This window comes from Rhea americana, unplaced genomic scaffold (assembly GCF_003343005.1).
Source record: "Rhea americana isolate MKP2758 unplaced genomic scaffold, rheAme1 scaffold_155, whole genome shotgun sequence".
Taxonomy (NCBI): domain Eukaryota; kingdom Metazoa; phylum Chordata; class Aves; order Rheiformes; family Rheidae; genus Rhea; species Rhea americana.
In genome coordinates, this window is record NW_028185650.1 from 1,105,913 (window position 1) to 1,116,493 (window position 10,581).

Genomic DNA, 10,581 nt, shown 5'->3' on the forward strand with positions numbered 1-10,581 from the left:
AAAAAAAAAAAAAAAAAAAGTCTAGAAGCAATCCTGTAAAGGAGTGAGAGGGGACAGATTTTTCAAAGCAAGAAATTTTTTTGAGAGGTCAGTGATAAAGTCTGCTTGCTGGAAGGCAGAAAGTCTTCCTTTCCAGTGAAGATCAATTAATTTGGTTATTAGGAAAATAAGCTGCAACTCACAGGATGGGTTACATTGTGAGTTTGTGATGTTGCCATTATTTAATGAGATAGATAGTCCTGAAATCAATTCTACTTGCATATGATGTTCATAAATTTGCATTTAACATTTCAAAACAGCAATTTTTTGTTTTCTTTATAGAATATTTGAGACTCTAGTATGACRTGACCTTCTGAGACAACTGCTGTAATAAAAACCTTTGTATTTACAGTCTTAGTGAAACAGGGCTGAGACCACTGAGCTCATGTGACCCTTCCCAAGAGTGGGGCTAGAGGTAGATTACAGCTGTATTTACCCCTCCGCCTCCCGCCCCCCCCAACACCCTTTTACTTTCCCTGAACATGAGCAGTCATTTCTGAGCTTCCCTTCCTACTTTGTCAGAGGCTTTTTTAAAGTAAGATTTAAATAGTATGTGCACATTCAGCTTTCAGTTAAGCTGCAGAGTTAGTTACAGACGTAGAGGCAGGGAGCTCTTTCTCCAGACTTCTGAGCACTCTAACGGCCACCTGCAGTCTGGTGGACTGGACTCTAATTTCATGATGAAGGGGTTTTGGTTAAGTGAGCATTTATTCTCTAACTTTCTGTTGAGTATATCTATGGTAATAAGGATTGTGTTTGAAGGCATGCAGTTCACTGTACATGCCACTGCTGTAATAGTTAAATAAAAGGTCTTTTCCCTTTTTTTTTTTTTTTTTTTTTTTTTTTTTCCCCTCCCTGTTTGGCAAGCTGAGATTTTGCCTTTCTGTAATGTCACTAACTGCCTAACTGGCTGTTTATTTTTTTGATTTGTGTATCAAGCTGTTACTTTCCTTCCCTAAACAATGGTTTGTAGGAAGAACATATTTCCCTTGCTGTTGTCGTCAGGCAGGGGAAAGGTGTAGATATACTGGACTATTTTTRGATGGTCTTTGGGCACTGCTGTGAAAGACTTAGGGGCTAATGGGGGCGGGGGGAGAAGAAAACAAACAATATATAGCTTTCTGTAGTCTTATATATGTCAGCTCTCCATGCATGTATGACTACAACTAGATGTTTGCTTTTCAAAAGCTGAAAAAGCATCAGTACTACCTCAAATACCACCAGGAGTACCGGGCATTACTAGTCGTGCTGCTGAAGACGGGGATGCTTAACGCAAGAGCCGATACAGCAGCAAGCCCCAGCTCTCCCGACCGCGTCACTGGCTGTCATTGCACTTGCCTGGAGACAGGCACTGCTGGCAAGCTCGTAAGGAAGGAAGCGTTTCTGAAGGGAAGGCTCAGAAACGGTCCCCTCGCTCCCGTTAACCCCCTGTAACTATTCACTCCCCTCTCAGGAGAGGTCTGGCTTTTCTCTATACCTAAACAGTTTGGTGCACGTAGGAATGCAGCGTGACGCAGCCACAGCAATAGGGCAGGTGCAGCAGCTTACTGAGCGAACCGAAAGGAGGGAAAACACACCGCCTGCTCACGTGGCTATTAGGATCTTCTTCACTCCTTTTAATACCAGGAGAAAGAAAAGCAAAAGGAGCTTTCTTCTTCCCCTGTTTGAACRTTAGTGGCTTTGTGTTTTTCTCCAAGTAAATATTCAGCACTAGAAACTTCAGCAATGCAAACCAGAACCTAGTGGTTTCCATCAGCCTCACCTTTTTGGAGCTTTAAATAACACGGATAACTGCAAGTTAGAACTTTAAGACCTAGGTAATGTAATATGGCTTACAAAAAGAAAGAAAGCCATTAAAATATCATTGCTAAGCTTCTAGGCTGGCATGCAGTTTGTCTTTATTCACCTAAAAACTCACTCAAAAGGACCAATCCTGAAAACCAAATGGGGAAAAAATAAAGCTTTCACAGACAGTGCTTCTACCACCAACATTTATTTCTGTTAAAGCAGATTATAAATCATCAGTACAAATATATATATAACTTACTTACATTTGCTTGTAAGGCCAAAGTTTAAAAGTAAAGTTAAAAATGAGATGGATTTCACAAGTCACCAGAGGCAGAACCTGGACCAGCTGCAACCTTAACCACAAGGTTTCACAAATCAGTGGGGGAAAAAAAACTAAAATCCTCTAAGAGCTATTGACAGACAAACATAAAATGGGTTCCTAGGTAGCCCCAGGTTGTAGATATGATTACATTAAGTTGTCACAGTAGTGTTTGTTAGAACCAATAGATTAAGACAAGGAAACTGCAGTGATACATGAAAGAAAATAAACATACTATATATAATATGTAGCTTGATTCCAATAAAAAACAGTAGATTTTTTCCCCATGGTTTTCAAACCATGACAATACTGTCCTTTAATTTTCTTTATTTAAAACTACGATATAATGACTTACTGGTTGTGATTGTTGTTGCAATATGCTACTTACAATGAACAGATACAAGAACAAGCTAGGGCCCCTTTCTTCCCTCCCCCCGCCCCCAAAATATTACTTACAATAAGAATCAATGATAAAGCAATCTTATATACAATTTCTTACATCCAACCCCCCCCTTTTTTTTTTAACCTTTGGCAAGATTACTTACAACTCATACAGCTTTTAATATCCAACTATTTAAAATATTCTAAACGCATAAAAATAAAGATTTTGGCTTTACTTTATTCTTTATATATAATATTCACTTTATTACTCAAAATGGAAGCTCAACTTTTTCCACAAACCTAGCTTTTGCTAAGCAGGTGACAATCTCCCACCCCTACTCCAACCCCCACCTCTTTCCCGGGGGCAAGGAGCAGAGGTGGGGGGCAAAGTCCAGGGCTCACGGGGCATCAGAAGGATACAGGTACAGCACTTGTCTTCCTCTCTGTGAGATCATTGATGTTTCTGCAGAACAGGCTTCAGGACTGGTGCCCTTCTTGGCTCTGTTTGACTTCCAGGAGGGAGAAGACTGCAGGCTGGGGTGGCTTCAGGTCTCCTCTTGAGAACGGTGCATTAAATTCTTTGTGTGTTTATATCTTCTCCATGATTGTTCCTTCTTCCTAACCCATTTTCATTTGAAGGGACTTTTTTTTTTTGGATTATCAAAGCAAACTGATCAGAAACAGTCCCCTCTGCTCCCTTTATCCCTCTATACTAATATACAACTTACCCACCCTTGCAGGACTGTTTAAAGTTCAATCTCAAATGTTTTCTGTAAATCACTTGAGAAGGGGTTAGTTGGAGAGGGATTAGTGCGCTGCTTCGCCTTGCTCTCCAGTGCTGCCCACTGTGCTTCAAATGGGTCTACCTGTGGAGCAGCTGCAGGAGGCTGCGAATGCTTGTCCTCTGCAGCCCATTTGCCACCATCAACTCCATTGAAAGCCGCAGAACCGTTATGCTGCGCAGGTGGCTTGAAGAAAGGGCTGGTTGTAGCACTGTTGGTTTCATACTGCGGGAATGTCTGCTGTTTAACAAGACTGGGCGACTGATGGGCTGCTGGAGTGTGACTTGCAGTACCAAAGACATTGGCCACCATCTGGGAAGGCGTGATGCCAACCACAGGTACACTTGGAGCTGCATAGGTCATCCCATTCGCTACAGCATAGGGCTGAGCTGGAATAAATGCTGGCTGCATGGGCGGTACCACACCAACTGGCACAGGTTGAGGTGCAATGAAGGTATTCACTGGGAAAGCTGGTGCAGACTGGGAAGTTGCTGGAGGAGGTTGTAGTAGCGGCTGCGGGGCTGGCGTTGGCTGCTGTTGGGCTCTGACAGTCTTTGAGACCTCTTCCAACCAGCGGTCTGCCTCTGAGGGAGTACGTCTGTGATTTCCCTGGAAGAGACTTGGTGAGGCGGCACCTGAGGAGGTGCTCCATTCAGTTCCTGGAAAGGAAAGTTTGGGGAGATCATTAACCCTTCCGATCCTCACTCGTTGATCAGTGCTAGCTGGAAAGATTGGAAGATGCGTGCAAGAAGAGAGAGGCCTCCCTCCCTCCACAGCTGAGAGGATGCAATCACTAGCGGAAGCATATTTTTGTATCCTGGTATACTGTTCTGTGATAGGAGGACACTGGTCAAGAAGGAATGGAGAAGAGCTGCTTCACTACAACACAGATTATTATTTTTATTTATTTAAATAGCAGACTTCTGAAACTTCAGGGCACACAGAAATGCCACCTGCCTTCGCTATTACTTAGCAGCAACAACCTAGTCCATAACCACTAATTTCTCCAATCTAAGAGATTCATCAGTTTCTGAATATACAGCTCAGGACTGGTGGATTGAAAGAATACAAACCTATGGAGAGCTGTTTTTAAGGCTCACTTGCCCTGCATCCTAAATTAATGCTTTACACTTATAAGACAGTAATGTAATTGTATTAGGAGTTAAAACACCGTTCCGTTTTTTTTAATCATATAAGTGAAGTATGAATACTTCCTACCACTTAAATGAATGTTTAAGTACATCTATCAACTTACTACATATATAAACTGTACTTACTATGACTCCCTTGTTCATATTCGTCCTTCATCTCCACTCTTTCCTTACTCTCTCCACATGTAACTCRGGCTGTTAACCTCTCTAATTCTTTTGCAATGTTCAACACTTAATATTTCAGACTTTCTTCCTATAAAAACAGCTCTGCTTTTAACTTACTTATTTATCATCTTCAACAATTAAAAAATAATCACCATCATTTCCATTCCTCCCACAGTTCACAACCATATCCCATCAGCTGAATTCTATTGTTTTCCTTCTCCCTACTGTATTAAATTCTCTTTTCCCTCCAATAGGACCTCACCAACTTTCCAATGTGATGAGAAAAGCAACCAGGGAACGCTGGATGGCAGTTCTTCAGTTCTTACTTTACTAGGTGTTTTGCAGAAGTAGAGTATCAATATGGCTCAGTACTCTTAATTTAAGCTGATTGTAGAGACTGGAGAAACTGCACCTAAAGATCAGTGGTTTTTTTTTTTTTTTTTTAAGCAGGAGCTCTTGGAGCTTGGGGGGGTCTCACTTTTATGGGGGAAGATCTACTGATAATGGGTCTGGTACTCTCACAAGGCCAAATACAACTTATTTCACTAGCCAGGTTGCTTTTTCTCTAGTTGAGCTTTAACCAGGAAATGGTCTTAGTTTGACTGTAGCCTTCTGGCATAAGTGTCCACGTGGGTGACAGCCATTTAAATCCTTACCTCACGTTGTATATAAATATAGACAAGGACTGGAGGGACAGACTAAACTTATTAAACAGAAGACATGAACTTATAAAACCTTTAAGCACCTGACTGACTTACTCACTCTCTCCTTACTTAGTTTGGTGGAAAGAACGTACAAAAATTATTTTGGGTACACAGATAGTGTGTGTTTGGGGATGAAGGGGAGAGAATCTATTTCATTACTTCCTTTTCAAGCATCAGATTTTCTAAAAAGCTGCCAAGGCAAGCTTATAGACCCCGAACCAACAAGTTCATAGTTTCCCTCCATCCACTTGTGCAAAAGGCTACTACTTCCGCCTTTTGTCACTGTTCCTTCCACTTTTTAATAAAGCGGCATTGAACAGTTGTCTCAAGGGCTTAATTATGCTTCTGATCCAAGTTCTCAGAAATGCACAGGATCTACTTCCAATCTTACCGGAGACCATGGCTGCAGCTCCAGTATTAGCAGCAGGAGCATGAGCCCAAGGATTGGTTTCACGAACTGGCATAGCTGTGGACACAACAGCAGCTTGGGATGGTTTAGCAGCAAGCACACAGAAGGCAGAGGCAGTGCCATTAACTAAAATGGGAGCAGACAACATCAGTGCAATTAATTCATGCAAGGCATGCGCATGACAGGAATATTAGTGGGCCAGGTCATGCCTATCAACACGCAACAATTTTAGACATGACAGTGGTTTGTGTAAATTAGCCAAAACAGAACTGAGCCCTGATAATGCTAGTAAATTCCACATCGCCAAGTCARCTCTTGCTAACTGAACTGTGGGATGGTGGGTTTTTATGTACTTGATGAGATCTTGTATTCTGATAATACCTGCTTCAGACTGAAGTTAAATTTGCTGGTTTTATAGAGATAYGACTCACTGGAAGTTACAATAACATGATTAATTTTAGATTTACAGGAAGAACAGATTTTAGATGCTAAGTAACAGTAACTACATTTAACAAGGAGATGTTCTTTTCTCACACTACTTATATATATATATTAAAAAAAAAAATCAGTGGACCAAAGTTCAGAGGCTATTAAGAATTCTGTAGTTGGCATCTCTCCACAACTTATCAAAGTGTTTCCACAAGTGAAAAACAGCAATGATGTGATTGATAGCACACAATCCACTTCCCTTGTGGAATTTTGTTCCCGTGATACAGTTCTTAAGGTATTACACTTAAGTAGAATATTAAGCAGAATATTATTAATATTAAGCAGAATATTAAACTGCCATTATCTCAGAGCCAGTACTTTTTACAGGTAACTAGCATGTGGTAGGTGCACAAACTTTTTTTTGATTAAGGTTAAAAACAAAACCACAGAAAAAAAAACTCAACAGACAAAATGAATAAAGCAGGATGCATTCCTCCAAAAATATAGATAYGGGACTACACAAGACATTAAGACAATGTGCTGCTGGAAAGCGACATTATGTGCATTCAAGCCTCATTCAGCATGACCATCATGCGAGCAAAGAAATCACAAACCTTGAAAGGCAGGAGACTGTGGTGCAACTACTGTGACTGGTTTTGTCATGGGGGCTGAAGAGAAAGGATCTTCCGCTGGTGTGCTGAAAGTATTGGTGATCTGAGAGCAGAGAGCACTAATACTGTCAGATTCCCCTTCTACCTCAGGAACTGAAAAAATAAACAAAAAATCATTAAATTGGAAGTTTAAGGGAAAGAGAAATAAGCTACATTGAATGTGAAATTGAATGTTAAATTGAAATGTATGAAACTGATGTTAAATTGAAATTTAATTAGTTCCTTTATATCCTAGCTTTTCTTTCTACTGAGTTGCATGACAGCTTCTTTTAAATCTGTGGTGAAGATCTGATTGTAGAAATAGCCATATCAGAGTTGGGATTTTTTTTTTTTTTTTTTTTTTTTTTGTCAAAAGGGTAGGGAGATCAGAGTTCCAGATTTGAAGTCGGTTTTTCAGTTATTACTGCTTCTCCCTGTTAATAGAAGAGGATGTTCATTAGAGAAAATGAAAGGCTTTTCTATAGCTTTAATAGAGACCTAAATCTTTTGGTATTGAAGCGTGCTAAATATATCAAGGATTTAGCACTAAGATTTGGCATTCTGTGAAATGAAAATGCTTATGATAGATTTAACTGTTCCAATAACATACTCCCACAGTAACTAAATGAAGTTTAAACATGTTGCCAGGAATGCACAGTGGCAAGTCAAGTCTACAGTTGGAATGCTGATTGCCCCAGTACAGCAGTAGCTGAAATCCCTGTGAAAATTATGAAAAACAAAAGCTTAATGTTCAAATAAATGGACACTCACTTTCAGTTTTAAACTAAATACATCAGCATAGTGTGGATACAGTGACATTTGGAGTAAACTGCTGACTTACCAGATGTTCTCATTATTTCTAATTGCACTCCTTTCGAAAAGTGCTGATTATCAGTCCTTCATTACACAGAAGTGACATGAGCAGGCATAATAAGCAGAAATACAAAGCAAGTACAAATAACATAGGATAGGTGGCATGACATGCACTGTACCTAAAATTTAGGGTGAAGCGTGCTCCAAAATTAATTCTTTGATGGATATTCCAATAAAATGCATATAGTGTGACATAAGCAGCAGTGACAGCTGCATACATGGGAACATCCGCACAATAAAYTGAAATCATAGTATGCTCAATCAGCATCACTTTTGTGAGCAATGCAGTACTAGTGTTGAATTAACTCAATGCTGGTCTTAATGCCCAGGCCACCAAATAAGAATCGTAAGTGAAGTCAGATTATATACCGATGGTGTTTTTGCCTCTGCGGCAGTATTTTTTTTTTAAGCTTAGAACCCTAAAACTATCTCTGTTGCCAAATGAGAGCATAGCTGTCCTACAGGCTAACCTAGCTGAAGGGATTCTAGGATATTATGCAAGGTACTAATCACCCCAGATGTTTCTGTTGGGATGATTCTATAAAATCCCACAGCTATTATGTCAAAACAGCACCATACATTACTGATATAGTTGGTTATATCAGCTAAACAGTAAAGGTGTTACATATAAGGAGGTGAAAAGAGGTTTCACTGCTCTCAAAAGGAGGAYTTCAGAAAAATGGAAGGACAGGCATGAGGAAAAATATCACAAGATCCCACGACAAGTGGTTAAGGCCTTGGAGGGGTTTGTCTGTCAAGATGCTCTGGCATTTGCTGAAGAACTGGTTCAGTGACTCAGAGGAAAGAGCAGCACCTACTTAATCACCAACATCTATTCCTGGAGCACTTCAAGCTCTGCTCCAATGTTTCAAATATGGATTATAGCTACTTGTCTTCTGCATGTGAATATTGTATTTGAAATTCTTGCATGTTTCCAAATTAGATTTTTTCTGATCTGGTGATACTCTCTGTTGGTGAGAAATGATCCACACTGGGAGAAGAAGGAGGATTTACTACAGCCAAATAGTGAGGTGCTTAAAGCCACAGAAGAGGAAGGGAGGAAGAGACAATGTAAGGTAATGTTTCACTCGAACCATTTGGTTTTACCTGAGTTTTTCATAGGGAAGTCAGTCTTCCTTTGCACTGTTGAAGGCAGCTCATTTATTCGCAAAGACAATTGGCGCTTAAAAGGAGACATCTTTTGGCTGAGGGCAGGGAAACCCCTGAAAGAACCTTGCCTGGCAAGCTGTTCTATAGGGGCATGCCTCCGAGGAATAGCGTGGGGATTGTTCATTTCTTTATCCAGAGAGGCAGCGACATCAGCAACAGGAGAGGTTGGCGAGCCAGGAGAGGGGGCCGTATTGTTTGGTGCAGCACTTGGCGCTACTGTCTTCACTTCTGGTTCTGCTGATGGAGGAAATAGAGTGAGGTTAGAAGAGTAAAGCAAAGCACTGTTAAACTGCATGCCCTCCCCTCACCCCTATTTCATTTTGGGAAGAGAAGTCGCAGAAATTTGTATCRTTGGTACTTTTCCACAAAGGAGTTTCTAATACTATTGCAGAAAAGTAATCTCTTTATACCTTCATTGTCTTCATCTTGCCACTTTACCACAAATCCAGTTTCCAAAGAAAAGCTTACCGAGCCCAGCCAGTTCATAGAAACGATGGCCTCATATGTATTCCTTCTAGCTACTGCTGAGGTCACTGCTCTAGAAATACCTGCACTTTTTATGATTCAAATTAAAAAGCGTGCTGGGAGATTCCTTTATTTTGCCTCATGGAGAACTGGAAGAAAAACAGATTATCTTACCATTAACTGTATTCAGTCAACGAGGGTGGTACTGCTCAGCAGTTGCAGGGAACAGAAGCCAGCTTTAAGACCTTCTTGTAAAAGCTGCCCTCCTACCCTTGCAGGATCAGCAGCAGTAGCCAAACATCCTGCACAAGCTTCAGCAGGCTAAAGACAGCACTTAATAGGTTGGGCTGCATTCAGTGCTCAAACAGCAGCTCCCCCTTTCCTCCAGGGAATAGGTTACAGATCACATGGAATTGTGCTGCAAGATGGCAGGCTATGCTAACACCAGTTACGCTTACATGAAGCAAAGATATTAAGATCCTGTGGCACCTCTTCAACTGAATTTAGCTGTAATGTTTCAGACACTAGTTAGTTATACTGAAAATGGCAGTTTCAAGTCAGATGCTTCATTTTGCAAAGTTCTGTGTAGTATCACAGTACTTTGGTCAAACAGACCTAGCTGCTGAAATGTAGGTTTAAGCCTAGTTTAGATCATGATACCTGTGAWTAGAACAGCAGTGGGGATTTCTCCATCTCTAAGAGCACTGTCTTTAACTCATGGCATAGATGAATCAGCTTTGAAAGCAATAAACACAGCTTTTTGTATTCAAGTAGGTCAACAGAGAGAGGGAGAGAATGGAAAATTTTGCTATCCTAGGGTAAACTTATTTTAAGATATAGTTTTTCAAACAATGAGGGTTTTTTTTTTTTTTTTTTGTTGAGACATCAACAGAGTAACTAGAAGGCTGGTAAAGAGAAGAGTCACTCTGGAGATTTCTGAGGAGTTGGAATGGTAGGAGGAACTAATTATGTTGTCTGCAAACTTCAGTACCCATGAGTTGCAGCAGCTCATTCAAGTGAAACTTTTCTAATCAGTCTTTCTTGGAAAGGATTTCACACACCTTCATTGAGTCAAGACTTTGACTCATGCCCTCAAGCAACAAAGGCCTTGCATTTAAGCTTCATTTAGCACATTCTAAAACTAATGTATGGGAACAAGCAGATGGATGATGAAAACGAAGATTAAAGTTTTGCAATAGAGTGGCAGTATAAAACTTGCTGTGGAACRCTCTGAAACAAAAGTTCACTTCTAAGAT

At 40.4% G+C, this 10,581-nt stretch overlaps 2 protein-coding genes across 8 annotated transcripts in view; one reads left to right on the forward strand and one right to left on the reverse strand.

Moving 5' to 3' along the window:
- PAPLN (papilin, proteoglycan like sulfated glycoprotein) overlaps positions 1 to 10,581 on the forward strand; it is a 61,938-nt gene that overhangs the window by 49,791 nt on the left and 1,566 nt on the right. The window lies entirely within an intron of this gene.
- Positions 2,017 to 10,581, reverse strand: part of NUMB (NUMB endocytic adaptor protein) — a 42,346-nt gene continuing 33,781 nt past the window's right edge. For 3 of the 7 annotated variants that reach the window (XM_085299844.1, XM_085299842.1, XM_085299845.1), the window contains 4 exons: positions 8,798 to 9,097; positions 6,782 to 6,931; positions 5,721 to 5,864; positions 2,017 to 3,968 (listed from right to left, as the gene is read on the reverse strand). In XM_085299844.1, coding sequence (XP_085155970.1) covers positions 3,274 to 3,968; positions 5,721 to 5,864; positions 6,782 to 6,931; positions 8,798 to 9,097 — 1,289 coding nt within the window. In that variant the 3' untranslated portion in view covers positions 2,017 to 3,273. The remainder of the gene's footprint in view (positions 3,969 to 5,720; positions 5,865 to 6,781; positions 6,932 to 8,797; positions 9,098 to 10,581) is intronic. The other 4 variants (XM_085299848.1, XM_085299847.1, XM_085299846.1 and 1 more) reach the window with 2 other exon arrangements.